We start from the raw sequence: 21,680 nt of genomic DNA, 5'->3' as shown, positions 1-21,680 counted from the left end.
TTCTGTTTTCTTTTACGTTTATGTAAAGAGTAATCGACTGGGAGAAAGGGACATGGTGAACAGCAAGGTTAGAACCAAATTCTAACAAAAAGTATTGAGTATCAAAGTACTGCTCAATCTGCTTGAGTTTCTTCAAGAAGTTTCACCTCTCAGGCTTCTTCAGTTGTTACTGACTGGGAAGGACTCCCAGGCATCCTCCAAACCAGTTAGATAGAACTGAAGGAGTTCATTTTAGATATAACCTACCATGACCCAGCTGACTGAGAATCTCCACAATTTCCTTTTGAAAATAGGATAGCCTGTAGAGTAGGAGTTAACTGAAGCTTTGCAGACCTCAAGGAAAGACTCTTCAGTTATCTGGCTCATTCCCTTTTCTCTACTGTACTGTCTTTGGGCTCTCTTTGTCATGAAATCTCCCATACTTTCCATCAGTTGAGCTGCATTGCAGCTCGTCCTATAAAAGTCTTCCCAAAACAGACATATTAACTTGAAAAATGTATTGGTATTAGTTGTGCTCACTTTCAGTCATCTTTCATGTCTTCTGTAATCAAATCTGTCTCTAGTAGCAGTTAATTGTGATTCAGTGCCTGGTTGTTATCATTTGGTACCAAAACATATTGAAAAAAATCAGTTTGTAGAATGACATTTAGCAGCAATAACTTGAAGCAATAATTTTGGGCATGACTTTATCAGTCTCTCACATCATTGAGAAGGAATTTTGGTGTTTAGTTCTTCGAGGTTTTTGGGCATTTGTTCATACACAGATCTCTTAATGTCCCATCAAAGATTTTCAGTCAGGTTGAAGTCTTTAACTGGCTTTAATTAGGCCATTGCAGCACTTTTCTTTTCTTCTTCAGTCATTTTATTGTAGATTTGTTGCTGTGCTTCGGATTATCATCCTGTTACATGACCCAATTTCAGCCAAGATTTGGCTGTCAGACAGATGTGCTCACATTTGACTCTGGAACACTTCGGTATACATGATCATGAGTTCATGATTGACTCAAGAACAGCGAAGTGCCCTGGCCCTGTGCCTCAAAACAAGTCGAAATCACCCCTCCACCACCATGCTTCATAGTTGGTATGAGGTTGATGGTATGATGTGTTTGGGTTTCTGAGAGTTTTGGCTGAACATCTCTGCTTTGGTGTTGTCTCTCCAAAGCCTTCACATAAAGACCTAAGCTGTGTTGCCATGTGACATGTAGCTCTTTGCTTTTTGGGTTTTTCCTACAGTTTCTGTGGGCATTGCATGGGCTGACCTTGGGCTGATGGGACAACCACTCCTGACTAATGCTCAGTAAATCAGGATTAGCAGCACCTGGCTGCTACTTACTTTAATTCCGGTGGGGGCAAAATACAGGACTACATGCAGCAATGCAAAAATCATTTTTACATGACTGTATGTCTTTGTGAAGCCGATAGAAATTAGAAGTAGACTGTATGTAAAAGATGCATTTTCAAATTCCCGTTTTAACCCTTTAAAGTCTAAAACAATTGCCGGGAAACGTTATAAAAATGAAGTGCTTAGTGAACGTGTTGATGGAAAAAAAAAAAAACTAAAAATATATATATATTTTTTTTTTTTTTGCAAAATAAAAATATACATAAATTTTAAAAAAAATCCATAAGTAGCCACACCCTAAATATTAGCTCAATTCATTGTTTTTGTTTGTTAGTTTGTTTTGTTTTTGACTGTTTTTGGTGACTTTGGTGGTTTAAGAAACACTGGAATTATTTTTCAGACTCAGAGGTTCAGTCCATCTTTTACATACAGTCTGTGGGTTGATTACATATTGGGTAGAGCTAATTGCAGAGCTGCTGTGGCTGGTGGGGCATTGGTAATATTTTTCCGTATTTCAGGTTTATGGGTGAGCATCTGACCACATGCTGTATGGCATGGCCATAAAGCAGCGGCTCGGGTTTGAGTCCGACCAATCCTTTGCCGCGTGTCTTCCCCTCTCTCTTTCCCCGCTTTCCAGTCCACCTCCACTGCCACTATCCAATTAAGGCAAAAGCCCAAACAAATTTCAGTATATTTCAGCCTCTGCATCCTGCTAAGCAAGCTTGTCAGATAGCTCATTCGCTAATGAGTAAGTTTGCCTGAGAAACTTTGTATCATCGACTCCAGTGTCAAAACTGACTGCAAATTCTGTACTTAATGGAACAGTTTATGCTACAGCAGAGTACAGTTGCATTAAATTTTATGGTGCAATAAAGCCAATATGACTCCATGGGTTTCCATTCCCTTCAAGGTTATGAGTCGCAAGACAGTTTGTAGCTGGTCAAGAGTACAGTGTTTGTGTTAATGTTCATTAACAGTAACAATAATTAAAAACTATGACAGTCATTATGGTTGTATGTGAATATTGAAGTTGCGTTATTCATTTTGAGTAATGACTCACCTTGCACCCACTCATCTTTCATCATCAAGGTGATTTCCCACCCATCGTGCAATGCACAAAGAAAAGAAAAAGGAACAACACTTTAAAAGCGTATCTTTCTTGAAAGCACCAAAGATCTGTGTTACTACAGTATCCAACATGAAGACTGAAACTGTGTCACGCTATGCCTAGCCAAGGTAGGGTGACCATGGCGTGCTGTGCCTAGTCAGCGTAGTGCCCAGAGTTAACAGTCATCCTGCTGTGATTGGCCAAAGAAGGAGTGAAGCTAGACCAAGCCTTCTGGCCTCCTATTGTCACCTGAAGGAACCAATAAGCTTTTACTAAGGGCTTTGTTTATTTAACCTACTGTACTCTGACTGTATATATACATTTCCTGCATTCATTCGGCATGCACAGTACAGTGTAAGTATGTTATTAGCATTTTCATTATAGCAGAATATTTGTATCCCCGGTGTTTATGTGAAGTACTTTCGTTAAGTGCTCTAGTATATTCGAGATGCATAGCATGCAGCTGCTGTGCGTGATCAAGTATCCTTTCTGTATTCCTGAAGCTGTGTTGCAAGATTGTTGCTCCTTTAATTATTCTCTCATATTAAAGGATCAAAGGTCTCTGCCACAGTGAACTCCCTGCATTTCATTATTATCGCACACGCACACTTTTGCCTTTGTCTGCACACATTTACATGGACACATCCGCAGCATGTCAGCTATGTTCAGTCTTTCAATTCCGCATTTGATTTCCTGTGATTATAAAGGGATAAATGTTGGTCTTTTCAAGTTCTTCACTGAAGAACCCAGCATGTTATTTTTGATTCTGCTCCTCTGTGAGATTTTTCTTTATCAACCACAAGCTTGCACCAGTCCTGAGAAGGGTGTCATTGATAGCCCTGTGGCATGAGGGACAGAGCATGTTTTATTCTCCTGAAGTACTTTCATGTCCTGGTGCTTGTGAACATGTGTTTGTGTGTATTCCCGCCAACGTGTGCCAAAATGCAGTGAGTGTGTGTTCTGTGCCTTTTCCCTCTCCCTCTGGACCCAGCCAATCCTCTTTGTTGCTTCCATAGGTTTCTCCCACCGATAGGCTGCTTCAGCGCTCTGTTCTATGACACCCACAGCTCCACAGTGCTCCCATGATGCCCCTGTGCTGTCACCACTCTGCTGCATGGCAGCTGGCAGGAGGGGAGGATGCTGAGTGTAATTAGGGCGTACCCAAGCCTACTAGGACCAGAGAGGGGGGGTGGAAGAGGCAAGAAAGAGGGCTGACAGTTTGACATCAGTACAGCACACCAACTCTGTAATTGCTGGCATACATATGGTGCAACCCAAGGTTGCAAGGTTGTGTGGGGTAGCGAGTGGGGTAATATGGGATAGAGAGAAGTCAAAAATAGGAGGGAGAATGCAGGCTGAAGAAATAGATGGAGGATGGGTTCACGTCATCCAGAGCGGAGAACAACAAGGGAGGAGATGGAGTAGAAGCAGGGAGTAAGGAAAAATGCGTAGTGGGCTTTTGGGTGGGGAAAACAGGACCTAAGGAATGCAGAAGAAGCTGGAGCTGAATGACATGTATAGCAGGGGGTGCAGCATGTTGACACAGCACACGTCTATTATTACATGCACATACACGCACACACCTGCACACACACTTCCACAGCTGGCGCACCTAAGCAAACATTTCTCTGCCCCAGAGGGGCTTTAAAAATCACCACGGGTAGTATGAAGAGTAAATGTAGTGTTGTGCTTGTGTGTATGTGCTTTTTTTGCGTTAGCGTTCTCTTAATTAGAAATTCAAGTGCTTTTCTATGGCTGTAATTAGAGCGCACAGGTAATAGAGCTGTCGCACATAACTGCGCACACAAACACACGTGCACAGAGGGGATATTGATCAGGGGAGAGTGTGTGTGCGCGTGTGTGTCCTGAGCGAGGGATCCTGATCGATGGTGTCCTGTCCTGTGGATAGATTGCCAATTCTGCACGGTCGCTATTGAGCAGGAAGCAGCTTTGGTGAGATTTGCCTCCAGGGTCTCACCTGCATCCCCAAGACACACACACACACACACACACACACACACACACACACACACACACACACACACACACAGTCACACATGCCTTTCTGCTTTTGTGGTCTCACACAGAAATACACACCTGCTGCACACGTGCTCAGCTTCAGAGTTAACACAACGCTCATTTCTATTCTACTTTTTGAGCTTTGGCCTCCTTCTCGCCGACACTCTTGTCATTTCTCCTCTCATTGCTCCATCCATCTTTGATACTCTCTGCAGATTTGTTGGACCGTCTCAGTCTCTTGCTTCCTGTCATTTCTATCCGTTTCATTTTGGCTTGCATCACTTCTGTCTCATCCTCCTCCTTCTCCACACTGATTTCTTCCTCTTATTTATTCTTTTGGTCTACTCTCTGTCCGCCTACTTAACTTCAGAGTACTCTGCCGTGCACCACCACCGCCATCCCCTCCCCATTCCACGCTCCTTTTCCCTCCCATGTTCCCCTTGACTGACTCCCAGCACTCCTTCCTCTCTCCTCCGCTCTGTCACCCCTCTATAAAGAGTCCCACTGACGGACCTGAACCTTCTGCCCAAGCCACATTCTGCCCCTCATTCTTTGCTCCTGCACTCCATGCGAAGAGGAGACCAATTAAAGTCCGTCTCCTCTCTTCTTCCACTCCGTTGTTCTTCTCTCTGTGTGTCTGCACTCAGGCTCTCTGGGGTCACTAATTAAAACACTTTACTTTTCTCTTTACTCCACTTTTTGCACCTGTATGTCCAACTTCTTCCTTTGGCTTCTTTTTAAACATATTTTTGTTCCAGCTTTTCTTCATCCTGTCTCCAAAACTTTCTTTTCACCAACCTCCTTCTGTCTGCCTGTGGGACTCGTCTCATGTCTCTTCATCACTCACAGGCCTTTCCTCCATTTGTCACACGTTTCCCTTCCTATTTCTTGTCTCCCTCTTTGTTCTTTCATGAAGTCTTATGATATCTTTATGTTAAGTTAACCTCTCTTGCTTTGTCTTACATCTTCTTCCCTTCTGACTTTATTCTCATTCTTTCATTCACATATTAGCTTGTACATGGGAAACTCTTTATACTGCGGGCTGACAGGAAGTCAGAATCCTCACTCTGAAAGATCGCACATTATGCAGCTGCTCTGTCCTAATGATGCTGTCTTGTCCAGAGTTGTTGTTATGCCAAACTCCAGTCAGCCTTGACTGACATGGTTGTACATGCACATGCACATCCGCTTACGTTTGTACACACATCTATCTGTCTATCTGTGCTGTGCAGTGGGAGAGTGGAAAGGAGAGGGAGTCGAGTTTATTTTACGCTGAACTCCCCTCAGTGGTCTTAATTAGCATGTGAGGAATTTTTGCTCTCTCTAGCTGACACTCAGCATCGTCACTGGTCCAGAAGTGTAGCTGTAGCATTTGAATCCCACCAAATTCTTGTATTAAAAAAGATCAAAATGTTGTTTTATTGCCTGTCACAAGTGTTGGATGTGCATTTGGAAAATTGTGGAATTCCTGTCCTTTCTCTCGCTCTTTCTCTACGTGTCTGCAGTCTATCACTGCCTCCCCCCTCCTTCAGTCATGTATCAGTCTCTAATTGCTACATGCAGTATTAATGCCGTTGTCGTTCTTCCTTCCAGGTTAACAGCAGGTGATCTGTCTGTCCAGCTGAATTTCAACGATTACCTGGACATCCACTGCCCCCACTACCCCAACGAGGAGGCCGTGGGTCACGGGCAGCCGGAGACCCTTGCCCTCTACCTGGTGGGAGAAGAGTCGTTCCAAGGCTGTGTAGAGACCAGGGGGGCCATCAAGAGGTGGGAGTGTAACACCCCTTTTGCTCCATATGGACCAGTGCGCTTCTCAGAAAAGATCCAAAGGTTCACGCCCTTCTCACTGGGGTTTGAGTTTCTGCCAGGGAGACACTACTACTACAGCTGTGAGTAGATGATGTGTATGTTTTTGTGTGTTGGGAGAGGGTAAACCGATTTAGAGAGTCAAACATATCACAGCTTGAGCTCAGTGTTATATGAAATTTTCTGACATGCCTGATGTTTGATGATCAGTCATGTGACAGATATAACAAATAGATACACCGTTAGTTATTTAGCAGCCATACAAAAAATTCCTAACTTAATTGTCTGATTTTTAGAGATATCAAAAGTCAAACATGTCTTAATATGCAACAATTTTGAAGCGTATATGCAGACAAATCGGTCTGCAAGTTGTTGTTGTTATTTGTTGCTTTGATTCTTGTCAGTTTCCAGAAATATGAATAAATGGATACAAATTTTTCCATTATATCAGTGCCCTGAGATTTTTTGTCCAGCCAACAAACACCATCTGATTTTTAGTTTAGCATAAGAAGAATGTTGCTTTGAATCTGAAGTATTTAATATTAAATAAATGTTAAGTATTAATATGAGTTAAGCATCTAAAATCATTAGTATTAATCATTATTTTGTTTCTATCTAACTCCTAATGGCACATTTCGGGGCATTTCAGCACTACAGTTGGCATTTCAGAAGCATCGATATGGTATTGATATTAATTCCCAGCCTTTGTCACGTGATTATTTAAATAAGATCAATAGTATACGTTTTTGCTGCGCATAATCTGTCATCATTTTTATGATCGTGTTTAAGTGAAACAATGAATATTCGCTCCAGCTCCTTACACCCTAATAAAACAGCCCCAAAAGAAAAAGAAATCTAAATATTTAATGTTTCAGTTCATCAGTCTGTGCAAAGACACCTGTGCAGGAGATGATGTGGCGGCCAGAAAGCCTTATTTAAAGGATAAAAAGGTTTCACTGTTGCTTAAGCCAACGTGTTTTTTATGAGTGTCGGCAAACTGCAGCTTTCTGAATGCCATTAATGTTATCCATAAATTCATGCTGAATGACATTAATATGATGTTTTCATAAACCTGTAGGCTGTTGTACAATTTAAGTGATGGTTTCTCCGTGACATCCTCCTGCAATCCTCTCCCCTCACTCATTTATTTCAAACCACTGGAGGGAAAAAAGGGGAGGGAAAGATACAGAAGATGGCTTAGTGGCTGTAAAATCAGTTGCCTTTTTTTTTGCTTGCTTTTTTACAACTTCTGGTGTAAGTCCAAGAGGAGGGAGGGCATGAAACGAAAGCAGAAAATGAAAGAGTCAAGCGAATGCATAGTACGGAAGGGTGACAACAAAGAGACAAAAAAGTGTAGGTGGAAGAAATCGAGATCAATACACGGTGACAGCGAGGGAGGAAAAAAAGGCAGGCAGAGAAGCAGACGGAGGTAGAGAAGCGTGGAAGAGTGACACGGGGAGAAAAAGAGCAAAAGATGGACACAGTCTCACAGTACGGGAAGGGTGGGGGGAGAAAGGGATGGGAGGATGGATGAGTGGAACCCAAATGGGAGAGAGAAAAGTGGGGAACAACAAAAGTGATGGATGGAAATGAAGGAAAAGAAAGAATCTTTACATAAATTACTGCTGCGGTCTGAGGGACAATGGAGCATTGTGAGGGTATGAGACACGCTCACGCACACTAACACACACACACAAACGTATGTATGTACGCACATGCACACTGGGCTATTGTGGTAGTTCATGCCAGTTCACAGAAAAGCAACAATAGGTCTTACCCCCTGGTTTGGGTCACATCGGGCTTTGGGCGATTGTGTGTGTTTTGTCCACATCAAAGATAAGGCGTAAAGTTGGTCCAAATGTCTGGCTCTGGGGTGTGTGCACTGAATGGGCCCGCAGCACCGGAGACTGCATAATGGCATTAGCCCGGGAGAACAGTACAATGGTATTAGAAACACTAATGGCATTAGTTGGCTGAGTCTGAGCCGGGCCCAGCTCATCTCTCCCACAGACTATGACAGTGACAACCCACTGCCTCCTGGTCTCTGCCCTACTGCTCACACTGCTGACCAAGACCCATTGGGTCTCCATATCTAGATCCCCAAAAACAGGAAACACCTTTACATCCTCTGATAGTCAGCTCTTCCCAACAGTGGCCAGAGTAATGGTGACAAAGAGAGCTTAGAACAACAGATCTCACTGCTTTGACAACAATCACAAGAAATTTGAAAAATGCGGCAGATAAAGGAAAGCCGAGGAAACGAACAAAGGACTTGACATTTGGAGAGTCACCAGTAAATTATTACAAATAGGAAAACGCAGAAACAGTTAACAAAAGCTTTGAGTTGAAACATTATGAACTGATGGACATAATTCAGAGCCCAGTGTCATAAAATTGCAATGCATTTTTTTTCACCATTTAACAAAAAGACTGGAGCGTGTCACTTTTTCCACTATACAGGGCCCTCAAAAACCACAATGGAATCAAAACAGCGTTGCTAATAACAAGCACACTCATTCCTTTTACAGTTTTTACTGCTCTTTACTGGTGGCTCCCTTAATTCTTCGTGGCACATTTTCAACGAAGTGCTAGGAACGTTTTGGTTCATATTGACGTGATAGCGTCACACATGCTGCAGAGTTCTTGTCTCTGTGATGTGAATCTATCGTTCCACCACATCCGATGTTGCATTCAGATCTAGTGACCGTGGAGTTCATTTAAGTACACCAAACAGATTTTCATGTTCAAGAAACCAGGTTAAGATGATTTGTGCCTTATCCTGCTGTAGTCATAAAGGGATAGACATGGCCAGCAACAATGCTCAGGTAAACTGTGGTGTTTTAAACAATGTTTGTAGTAAGGTGTCCAAAGTGTGCAAAGAAAATATCCCTCACCATTACACCACCGCTAGCTTGAACTGTTAATACAAGCAGGATGCTTTTATTTTTACACCACATTCTGACTCTAACATCTGAATGTTGCTGCAGAAAGTCCAGGCAACATTTTTCCAAGCTTCTGTTGTCCAGTTTTGGTGAACCCGAGTGAACTCACTTTCCTATTCTTAGCTGACAGGGCTGGCGCCCGCTGTGGTCTTCAGCTGTTGTAGCGCAGGTGCTTTAAGATTTTACATGGTTGTGCATTGCATAGCTTTCTTGTAACAAGTGAGTTAAGTTACTATTGACCTCTGACATCGCCTAGAGAACTGTTGCTCACTGGATGTTTTCAGTTTTTCTCTGTAAAAGTTAGAGATGGTTGTGTAGGAAAATCCAAGTAAAGCATCAGTTCCTGAAATACTCACACCAACCGGTCTAGCACCAACAACAACCATCCCATATGGAAAAGAAAAAGTAAAAACTTATAAAAGACTTGCATAAGATGTGGCCTACTTCATATAGTGAATCATATCAGGCTTACATGATTTACTCATAAAAGTGGCCACTTTCTCATTACTTTCATATATTGTCTTAGTAAGTATCCAAAACTTACAAGTTTCATTTATATAATTTTTCAAGGGATCTTATATCTGTTTTCACTCTTGTATGCTTTTCATACAAGTTTCACACAAAACAGATACAAACTTTATAAGATTTATATATATCGTTTCCATATGGGATGCTACGTTCAAAGTCACTTTAATCGCCTTCCACGTTCTGGGGGTCAGTAGAAGCAGGTTGTCTCAAGCATGTCTACGTGCTTAAATGTGTTGCACTGCTGTCATGTGATCAACACAAATAGCTGATTAGATATTTGCATTAACAACGAGTTGACCTTCTGTGCCTAGCAAAGTGGCCAGTGGGTGTAGATGGTTGTCACTCCATTTATTCCTATGAAAGTTGCTAAAGTAGAAATTCCCACCAGCTTTCTGACTTTGTGAAATTCGTTTTATCTGGGAAAAAATGTACCAGTGTGTGACGAGTAGATGCTGCAATTTATTCATTCAGTTTGACCGTTTACATGTCTGAATGTAGATTTAGAGGGTCTGTTAATAAACTCTGGATCCTGCCAGCTAAAAGTAGAACTTTAGAAAACACATTTGATGAAAAAACTGAATTAACATTTTGTGTTGAATAATGATCATAGTGAATTGTTTTGAGACTGGGCTATGGAGTAATTAACAAACTAGATGATCTTTTTTAACCATTAACTTAACATTAAGTTGCTCAGTTCATTTGAACCTGTGTTGTGGCAGTGTAGCTATATTTAATCTCCCGATGTGCTAACATTGGTTAGTAGAAACGTTTTAATCTATTGTCATTTCTGAGTGCCCCTTAAGTAATAATGTTTTTGGGAAAGTGCCTTTTGTCTTAGACTTACAAGTGCATGTAAGACAGATTTTTTTAACCGACTTAGCTTTAAAGCATATTTGGGTAAACAGAGCTCTGGTTCTTTGGCGTAGCAGTGGTAGCACACCAGCTGCTATGACACGTTGAAGTGGCTACTCTGTGAAAAAGGCCCATTATGCTAGCACAATGGAGCATCATATTTTGTAAACCTTGTTTCATTTTCAGTATTATTTGTTTTTCTATGAACACAATAAAAAAAAAAAGCTTTGAAAAGCTGGATAACTTGACATGTTTTAGAGAGGTGAAAGATGGGCGAACGAAGAGCGTGTTACATTTCTGTTAAAACCGCAAGGTTTGAACAAATTTTGGATTACTGCGCTTTCAAATTGCCCTTCTAGTTCCTGTTTGTGATGGAGCTGCTTCAGTCGTCATAAGCATAACCCAGTTCTGCAGCTCCACTGTCACTCTGTGCTGTACCACAGACTTCTCGGAGGACTTGCTGCGTCTTATCAGTCGAAAGTGTCGGTACAAAGTGAGACAAACTGTTGGTAATCGTACACTCGACTTGTGTGTTGGGCCTTGAATTTGTTGCATTTTTATTCAAAGATAAAAAGCCTTTAACTGCAGTTTCCAGACACATTTGTTTTGCAAAAGCAGCGTTAGAGTGGCAGGTAATACCGCTGATGTTTGCCTGTGTTCCCATGTGAGCCATAATCTGAGTGGATCGAAAGTGTTGCGTTCTGTAATGGTTGCACTCTCGATTGTGTCGCATTGTTTTTTATTTAGTTGTGTAGATGAGTGTGATGAGTACACACAGGGAGTGTTTTTTGGGGGGAGATGTCATGAGTTATTGATATGGTTAAAACAGAAAACCTAAATAAATAACCTTGCTGTTCCTTAAGCTTATAATATGAATTCACCAGCAGGAGCACAGGACTTCTCAAAGAGTACATTTCTGTTTTGGAAGAGTTTCATTCAGCAAGTGTTAATTACATTTTTTTTTAATATTGGCTAACCGATTGTTGGATTTATTAAGTGTGAAGCTTATTTACATTTTTTCTTTTCCTTGTTCTTTCCAGCTCTACCCACAGATGAAGGCCCTCCTCTGCCATGTATGAAGTTGCGCGTCACAGTGTGCTGTGCGCCCAGTGAGTACACTCCTCTTTTCATCTGTTGTTTCTTTCATGCTCACCCCCGCCCCACTTTGTACACCAAGACACTCTTTTCTCTGCCTCTCACATCTCTGCTACATGGGCTGTATAGCATCATGTTTAGACTTCTGCTTATCCCCTCTAAAGTACCTTCTGCTTTCTTCTCTTTTCTCTTTTTTAAAAATTTGTGCCGTAATCATTGAAACCTAACGCATCTGTATGCTTCAAAATATTTATCTTTACCATATAAATGAGACAACATCTTCTAAAACACATTTTACCCCTCCCCTACTCTCTCCCTCGCTCTCTTTTTTTAAAACTACCTTCCTCATTCTCTCTCAATCACTCTGTCCCCATCTGAAATTCCCAGAGTTGATCTAATCCAGAGCCCGCCTGGAGTAATGTTAGTCTTCCAGTCCAGTGAGCTGCCCATTCCGGTTGGGAATGTTGCCCAGTCACAGTGGGAATCCCTGTATAGTTGTCAGTGTGTGCGTGGGAGCCTTTCTATGTGTACTACCAAATCCGCTTTTTTTTTGTTTTTGTGGGTTTCTGCATCTATGGGCCTTTGCGTGCATTCTTCTGGAGTTCAATTTGTACAAGTGTAAGTGTGTGTGTGTGTATACGCCCACATGCGTGTCTCAGACGCCCGTCCCAGTTCCCATCCCAGTGTTATCTGCAGGGGGTTTGTTGCGCTAACACGCACTTGTACTAAAGAAACTGGTGTCGTGGTTGTCTAATCAATCAGCACTGACTAAATTCATCAGTTTGGGAAAAAAAGAGAAGACAATTAAAGTGGAATAAAAGGAGCTCCGGCCGTCTCCGAATGGTTCTCACCGTCCTGGTGATACGGGGAGTAATTTGCTGCGTTATTACCAGAATGAAGGCTGATGACTTTTTTTATATGCTAATTATCCTGCTGTCATTAATTAGAAATACCACAGATAGTTGTTCAGTGAGAAAATGCTAATGCAGTCTTGACCTTCTGACAGCTTTTCCCTGATCAGCCCGTCTGAGCCAAAAATAATCAAAATATTTGCAATCACCTGGATCGTGCATGCAGGGAGACATGAGTTTGACTTTACTGTAAGAATCTATTTACTTCATAGCAGAAAGACTTCCCCTTCAAAGATACACATATGTCAATGTACTGTTCCTTGTCTCATTTTTTCCCCTCTTAGCCTCTCATCCTATTTCTTAACCAAAACTAATCCCGACTAAATTTCAGGATCTCTGTCTCCTTGTCTTTGACTCCCCCCACTACTCCAACCTCCTGCTCTTTCTTTCTTCAGTCTTCTGTCATTCCTGAAGTGGCACTAATCCCCCCCTTCTCTCTGTCTCTTCAGCTCTCTCCTCCCTTCCTCATTTTTTATGATCTTTCGCTACTGGAGCAAAACTAATCTAGGCACCATCCATGGCAGTGTCTTACACGTCCTCCACCCGACTCTCCCACCCCACCCCCCCAGACCCCGCCCCACTCCACCTCCCCTATCTTTCCCGTGTTCTCTCTATCTCTTTGTTGTATCTCCATATCTACAGTTATTCACCGACTCCCCGTCTTCCCGTTTCTCTTCTTCGCTCCATCTCTGTCACGCACACGCTGTGCGGCGAGTGCGTTGGGATGAGAATGCATGAGGCCGGCGAGATGGGAGCAAATTAGATGGATGAGAGAGGAGATGAAGGAGAGTTGTAGGATTTCTCTTTCTCTCTTTGGCTGTCCATTAGTGGCGGTTTACCACAGCTGTTGTTGTGTTGTTCCCTGTGGTAACACCTCGCATACTCCCTAGTTCCTTCCTGCTCAGGTTCCCTTTTATCTGACAGGTAGCATGGCAGCAGGGCACACAGTGCCTTTATACTCGCTGAGTGTGTGTGTGTGTGTGTGTGTGTGGCCGCTGGTGATGGCAGCTCCTGTCCTTCAGCTACATCTCTTATCTAAACTTCAAAACACGCACCTCCCTCCCTCCTCCTCCTCTTTTTACAGAAAGAAGCCCATATAATTAAAAGTTCAATACAGGGATGCCCCTGTTATGGGTGTTTGAATTTATTATAGGAGTGCACACACACACACAAAATGACCCACTGCCTCACAACACGACTGAAGGACAGAGTGGTGACAGTGAGCGAGTCCATCAGGTACGCTGTCATTGCTCCAAGGTCAGCTACCACTCTCCGGTCCCTCGATCTCCTCTCCAGTGTGTGAATGTGTGTTTATCGCCTTAATTTAACCGAAGAACACAACAAAGTAGGCAGGGCAGACTCGTTGACACGGGAGGCTCCTAATGATGTTGTGCACACATGGCTCTCCGCGACGTTGTTTCCCTAACTTGTTTTTTGTCGTGTTGTAAAGCGTGTTTCGGCTCTTTAGGCTTCGGTTCTGAATTTTAGCACAGCGATGTGTGTGATGATGTGATGTTTAATTGAGCAAAACTGTCAGGAATCACACAAGAGAAAGGACTTTGCTGAAAGCCTGTGTTGCATCAGAAAACAGGGCTTTGAATCGGCATCAGCAGACTGCTGTCGTGTGAAATCTGTGGCGCCCTGCAGCCCTGAATTGCATCTTTCATTGGCTCGCTTTGCCTCTTACTCTACGCTCACCTTTTTTTTTTTTTGTTGTTGTTGTTACGCTGCAACTTTTTCCCTAAAACTCATCCTGTTGTGTTTATCTCTCTTGTTCTTCTTATCACTCTGTCTCGCTGCCTTTCTGTTTTTCAGCCGTCCTACTGTGAGAAACCATTACAGACCAACTCTCCTCTCTCTCTAATTGATTCCCTTTCTCTCTCTGTCTCTCTTCCCTTTTTTTCTGCCGTTCTCCTGCTGTGAGCAGTCCGTTACATTCATTTCAGTTTACAGAGCTTCACCATTTTCCCCACTTTCTTTCTCCCTTTTTTCCATCCATTTTTTTTTCTAATTTCTTACTCCAGTGCCCTCCTTAACCCCCTCCCGCCCAAATACCTTTGTACCCTCTGAACTCATTATACTCAGGGACAAGACTCGAACAGCGACGTGCACAAACCGCTCGCCCAGCCGAGCTCGCTCGGATCCCGAACTTCGGACTCAAAATGGACTTTCCCCGTCTTCATCGATTTGCGCGTTTCGTTATTCGTTCGCGATTTTATTTTTGTTTTTCAGTTAAGCGATTAAAAATCAGATTTGGTTAACGTTACCTCCTGCTCGTGTAAAATGGCGGCATGAGAGGAGAGGTGGGATGGTGGAACATTGTCTGTCTCTGCAGTGGGGCGTTATGCTGACTGAAGAACACACACACACACACATTTCCACCGCCATACACACACATTCACTTAACCAAGGTTGTGCATGTACAGTTACACATGCGGCTTGTTTCTGACTGCAGTGCAGAGAGGGCACTCTTCTTGCAGTCACGCCACCATGGGCACCATTTTGTCGCGGGGGGCTCGCCATGACCATAATTGTGATGTTGACACAAACGAATGTCCGAACATTCGGCTTCTGCGCAAATGATGTGATTAAAGTCGGATCAAAACACACATATCAAACACACCCGGGCAAACACAAGGCATTTATGAGCAAATTTTATTTTCCACCTGCGCATTATGTGCGAGTTACACGTAACGCTAACTGTTAGTGTACCGTTGAGAAGTTTTACTCTTAAAATACAGGTTTTATTTTTTTAAAAACTAACATGAATAAGCTTTCCCATCCAAATGTCCACCTGTATAAAGATATTAATATATTTTCATTGTACAATTTCAAGTTGAGAAGCAATTTTGTGGTCCTTGAAATGCGTTTAAATATTTTTATTGTACATATTTTAAATAAACAATTTTGAGAACATTTTCATGGAGCGCAGAAAGGCCGTTTAGATAGGAACTCTCTGCTACTTTTGTCTGTTTGCTTTTGGGGGGGGGGGTTCCCGCTGTTTCTCACACACTTACACACACATACTCACACAAGCTCTGCACAAGGCCCAGACCTCTAATCCTTTGTTAACCCTTAGATGGTCACTGTTCGCACAGAAATAATGTAGTGACTTGTGTCAGCACAACAGTCACACAGGAAGAAACTGTGGGATATAGCGTTAGTTATCCTGGCATCATCGATACACATTCTGCGTGTGTGTGTGTTTGTGTGTGTGTGTGTGTGTGTGTGTGTGTGTGTGTGTGTGTGTGTGTGTGTGTGTGTGTGTGTGTGTGTGTGTGTGTGTGTGTGTGTGGTGCAGGTATTATTAATGTTGTGGGGTCTGAAATCTGCAGTCACGTTATGGGGACGCGTCTTCCTTATGGGTGCACACAAGCAGTTAAGTTACGGTTACATCTCCAGGAAATAAATGCAGTTTGTGTCTTGTGAGCGTTCAGGGTTGCAGTTCTCCGAGGTTGGTTCAAGGCCATAGATTCATTTAATAACACCTGCAATTGTGCAAGCTCATCCTCGTTCCCTGACCCTCTGTACGCTCTCACTGGTATTATATGGCGCTTCTCTATCAGGAGGGATTTTTAACCGTTTTCAGCCCCACTACCTGTATTTTTTTTTGTCCTTTCTTTAAGCCCTCCCTGTTCCTGCATCATAGCATCCTCCATTCTTCCCTCCATTATTTCCTTTTAGTCCCCCTCCTGCTGAGAAAGTGACGCCCAGACACAAACAGCCTCTTATCCCGTCTCTTTCTCTCCCTCCCTTTTCTCTCTGTCTGACCTTGTTTCAATCTTTCCAACCTTCTTTTTTTTTTTTTTTGTGCCGTACTTTCTCACTCGAGTCTCCACTGCTCTCCCTTTCATCTTCTGTCCACTTCTTGGTTTCGCTCTGTCATTTTGAATTTTCTTTTATTTTTCCCTCCCTCTTTTTCATTTCCTGTATCCCTTCTGTATAATTTTGATCATTCTTACTCTTTCTAATTTACATAACACTATCTTTTCCTGTTGCCATGCTTCTCAAGCTCTTTTTTTATCCGACCTTTAGAAGAATTTGCATAGGGGACATATTTAGGGTTGCACAGCCAGTCAGTACTCATTTTTCATGGCGTTAGTCTTTGAGTAATGGTAAATACCTTCCCCTGGTCATTTGTCTGTTTCTTGCTCCTCTTGTTCCACAAAGCAGCAGCTTTATTGAGAAAGTTAAGCATGGAAAAAATGACTAATCAGCAACTTGTTTCTTTGCCTCAACTTTATCTAAATCTTTTCTCTCCCACCCCCACCCCCCATCCCACTTGCTTATTCCAGCATCAGAAGGTTCAAAACAAAAACAAGGTGAGATGCAACGTCTTAAACTGGAGTTACTTACAATCTTTCCGCCATATGTGCATGCTTACACGATTAACAGACAGGTCGCACCTCTGTGTCTTCTCTCATTTACTGCAATGTTCAAACACGCTTTAAACGTAAGATAAACAAGTCAAAAGAAGTGGAACAAAAGCGATTGCTGAATTAATGGACATTGATGTGTCGCTTTACCAGCCTCCACTGGCCTGGGAAGTTTCCACAAAGAGATTTTAACCAATTCGACCACAAGGGCATTAGTGATTTGTGGCGCTGATGTTAGTTGACAAGATGTAAAACACAATCAGTGCTCCAGTTTGACCTAAAAGTGTTTAATGGGGTTGGGGTCAGGGCTTTGTTTAAGCCAGTCAGTTCATCTAGTGCTACTCAGAAAACCCAGAGGCTTTGCAAAACTGTTGCTATTAATTTGAAGACGAGTTGGTATATGAATTAACATCATATCCTGTCACTGTTTAGATCTCTCTTGAAAAGCAAGGACAAGCCCAAATCTTAGAAAACAGATTTGAGCAAATTTGTGTATATGTCGTGTATGAGTTGAAGATTTTTCATACATCTCTGTTTCAGAAACCGTACCTCTAAGTAGTGGATCCTCACTCAGGACAGCGTCACCGCCGCTCCTCCTCATCGTGCTCCTGTTGACTACCTGAACTACCTGAACTGTCCGTCCTCATCGCTGACCTCCCACCAGTTCTCCGTGGGAATGTGGCGTACAAGTACGCCTCTGCACTACTTGTGAATTACACAATGCCATATTTGCTAAGCTATTGCAAAATGACACTTATTGCCTCGTGGCTGTTTACGTGTGAAAATCTGGAAAGAATCGGACATCTTCTCCAAAACGGGGCCACGGTGAGACAGGAACTGACATTATGAATCACAATGATTCATTTCTGATTATTTTGTTTTCCTACCTGTTGTGTAAGTAATACCACTTAATATCAATTCTACAGCTAAGCCTGACTGTAAGACTCATATCCCAGTCTGATTTCAGAGGAATAATGAGTCAGTCTGGACCCGTACCAAGTTTTTCTTTGTTTCTTGTTTTGTTTCTCATTTTCAACCTGGTGAAAAGTGGCCAAATAAACACATACTACTGTACTTAGCGGCTCAGGTTAGAGGTCACTAGTTAGCTGGTGACTTCTTTACTTTGTTCTGACATGCTGTACTTTGCTATGCGCAAATACCTGAATGATCCTTCATTGCCTCGTTTCTGACGTGATCGAGACACATGTGTTCTACTTTTTTAACTAATTAGATTTTGAAACAAAAGGCATTTTCGGAGGAACTGGGGAATATTCTCGAAGAGGGAGGCTGGGCTCCTGCGCCCCCTGCTGGACACTAGAATCTGGTGCTGTATGTTAATAATGGGACCTGGGACAGCGTTTGTCCTCTCTGATTTGCCACTCCACTGTTCTGCATCTGCACCCTTAATAAGCAGAACGGAGAGGTTTATGGGTAGCTGGACAGCATCAGCTCATCTCACTCCACTGAACACACTGTGGAACTGATTGGTTGATTCTCCTGTTGGTCCAGCAGTTGTGCAGATAAGGATACAAACTATTTGCTCCTTTAGTTGTTCTTTGTTTTGTTTTGTTTTTCACATGTTTTCCTTTAGCTTTTGCTGTATAGTTAATATAATCTGCCAGAAAAAAAAGATGTATTGACTATGCAACACATTTTAGTGAGAACTTACCTTTTTTATTTAACAACAAAAATTTGACTAAAAACAATGATTTTTTTTTTTTCATATGTGTGCATTTACTGGTATATTTTTCAGTACGCTCTGCTGTGATGTAGTTTCTCAAGCTAAGTGATTTAAATGTTGTTTATTTCTTGTTTTTGCTTTTTTGTGCTTTTAAAGAAAGTCCTTCCAAATTATAGACACTCGTTTAAAAAATCCTAACAAATTAAAATTCATTTATTTTTCAAATTAGATATTTTTAAATTAGAGAAGACGTACATGTGTATTTTTCATTGAAATTAAATTAAGGTAATATATTTATTACATCACAAAATTATCTACCCAAAATATTTGAGTGACTTGTGTTAGAAAAATCTGTAGGTTAATTGTACACGTTATCCTAGCTTTACATATATATAATATTTGAGTGTCAACTTGAGTGTCAAAATGCTGTAAATCGCACCAATCATGTCAATGTTTTTTTTTATATATATCATTTTATTCTTAAATGGGTGACAAATGTTTGAAGATTTTTTTTTAAATATCCTGGTCAGTGATGTAGTTCTTCCCCCAACATCATGTAGTCTACAACTAGGCGGTTTATGTGTGTTCTGCTTTCACATTTTAGTGAAGAATGTAGCTTCTTCTGTGAAGAGCCAACTGCAATCTGAGCCTTTTTTATGTGGCTAAACAACAAAATAAATATGATTGCATTTAAATGGTTTGAGTACATGATTATTTATCTTTTAAACATATTGAGTTGTTTATGTAACCACCGTCTCAGTGACGACACACACACACACGTTTTTATTGGTGGGACACACACACATTCATTCAGTGCAATACACCAGAGTATAGAGATAAGGAGACTTCTGGGACTTGAAATGACCTTGTGGTGTAAGAGGCCGTTGTAATGTGAGTAACCTAGTGGAATATCGAGCAGAGTTTTTATCTGTGGGGCCAAAGCCTGATAAGATTCAGATACCCAATAGACTTCAAGTATTAATAGACTTTGTAGCATCATAGCCCATACATTGACCTTAAGGTAGTTATTTTCGGTCAGGTCGAAGGCTGGTTTTAGCCCTAAAGGAGATGTTTCTGTTTTATGTTTTTTTTAAAACATAGAGGTGTTCATCCAAATAAGCTGTAAATGCATTTCCATTTATATAGGCTGTAATATAGAATGTGAAGATTGTGAAGCTAGGGAGGCAATTTCCTGGATAATGGGATTAATGCTTCTATTTCATGGTTTATGATCTCTTCTGATGACATGTTTGGTACTGTTGAGGCATGTTGTTGTGAAGTGGCTTTGATTTTTGACCTTCACATTCCAGAGCTCATGCTTGGATTTTTATTTATTTATTTTTTTACCATTGAGAATGATAAAGTAAGCATACTCAAATCAGCAGAAAGAGAATTATGCTTTTAGAGTGGTGTAAAAGGACTTTATAAGCAGTAGCACCTCTCTGTGTGTTGCGTGTTAAACTGCATGGATGTTTACTCCTGCAAAAGCATGCACACACCAAAAGCTTTCGTGTAATAGTTCTAGCTTTGATTTAAAACCTGAAACACTGGAACAATCATATCAAATATTACAATTCTGATATTTTATTCCTCACTTTATGGATGTTGACTCTTGTTATGTGTTGATATGCAAATGCTGGAATTGAAGTAAACGTCCAAAACGAAGTTTATAATTGTAGACAGATGTTGCCGTATAATATAAATTTAGAAGATCGTAAAAATCCCACCAAGTTTCCGCCGAGGTTTTCCGGGATGACTGCATTCATAAACAGTTTATGCAAGGCCAAATTTACTTTTTAACTATGTCTGACAAAAAAAATAATTCTTACAAGATGAAGCAGAGCTCCGCAAATAACCCTGTAATTACAGTGTATGGAATTTCGGGACTGCAGACTCTGTCACATGTTGACCCACATTTGATTGCAGCTCGGCTGAATAATAAGGCTTGCATTGTTGGTGTTGATTACATATTTTGAAATATAAGATGTTAGATATTAATAGAGACAAAGAATATTTATCTGCGTTAAAATTTCAATTAATTTTATGTGTTTTACATTTGTGTGGTTATAGTTTAGTCACTCAATTCAGGGCTTTTTCATTGTTTGTTTGTTTTAAGGGTGCAGTCTTGGTTTTTTGGTGTATAGATTATATACTTTTTTTTTTTCAAGAGTCCCCTGAATTTGCTGTAGTAAAATTATGCCTGGGATAGAAGACGCTGTAATGTTTTCCTACTTGGAGAATGCTTTTCAGAGCCTCTCAGCATGTAATCAGCACCTCGATCGTGTATATTTCACATTTTTCAGAACCAAAGTGAAGTCAGATGAGAGAAAGCATGCCCTCCTGAATACATTAGGTTCCTAATAAAATGTGTTTCAAGATCTGAAATGTGCTGCTTAGCTTTTATTTCAGTCAAAAACTAATATCATCACCTCTGGGGAATCTGCGTTCCCTTTCTTTGGTCATTCTGTCGCTGGAAGCCTTCATCTGGCACCAAACCTTCAATGTGTTATTTCAAACGATGTTCATGTATTATGTATGTTTTTGTCAACATTTCTTGTAGGGATATTTTTTTCAGCCTTCACTATTCAGCATGATTTATGTATATAATGTATATATTTATGCAAGTTTCACAACAGTCTGTAAGTATCAAATTCTTCTGAAAGTGGAAGCTTTCACTGGACTCACCTGTAAGCAGAAGTTGTACCTACGAGTAAGATTCGAGAAATGGTGGCTTTCTAAGCCAGTCTACACGAGCGTGATATGAAAACTGAAGCTCGGATTGCACAAACACTAAGAACGATTCTTTAGTGATAATCGTGGAAGCATCCAATAATTCAACTTTTTAAAGAAAAGGAGTGTATTTGTTACTTTTTTGTACATGTTAGTTTAGCGATTTATATCAGTAATTTAACTGTTTTATGAGAAAAAGAAACCTATCAGACAAATTGTTATTTTAAAATGTGTTTTCAGACACATGGAAGGGATTTTTAATCTCATTAACTCATTTTGATGAAGTC

The 21,680-nt window shown here is 41.2% G+C and overlaps 1 protein-coding gene across 2 annotated transcripts in view; it reads left to right on the top strand.

The window, feature by feature from the left end:
• Positions 1–19,358, top strand: part of efna4 (ephrin A4) — a 33,629-nt gene extending 14,271 nt beyond the window's left edge. The window contains exons 2-5 of one of the 2 annotated variants that reach the window (XM_082552557.1): positions 6,063–6,361; positions 11,641–11,709; positions 16,902–16,928; positions 17,523–19,358. In XM_082552557.1, the coding sequence (XP_082408683.1) occupies positions 6,063–6,361; positions 11,641–11,709; positions 16,902–16,928; positions 17,523–17,605 (478 nt within the window). In that variant the 3' untranslated portion in view covers positions 17,606–19,358. The remainder of the gene's footprint in view (positions 1–6,062; positions 6,362–11,640; positions 11,710–16,901; positions 16,929–17,522) is intronic. The other variant, XM_082552558.1, reaches the window with a different exon arrangement.
• The last annotated feature ends 2,322 nt before the right edge of the window (positions 19,359–21,680 follow it).

Source organism: Aulonocara stuartgranti (genome assembly GCF_965226115.1).
Source record: "Aulonocara stuartgranti genome assembly, chromosome: 11".
Taxonomy (NCBI): Eukaryota; Metazoa; Chordata; class Actinopteri; order Cichliformes; family Cichlidae; genus Aulonocara; species Aulonocara stuartgranti.
The sequence above is the reverse complement of the archived record's forward strand: the minus strand, read 5'-3'. Positions and strand labels throughout refer to the sequence as shown.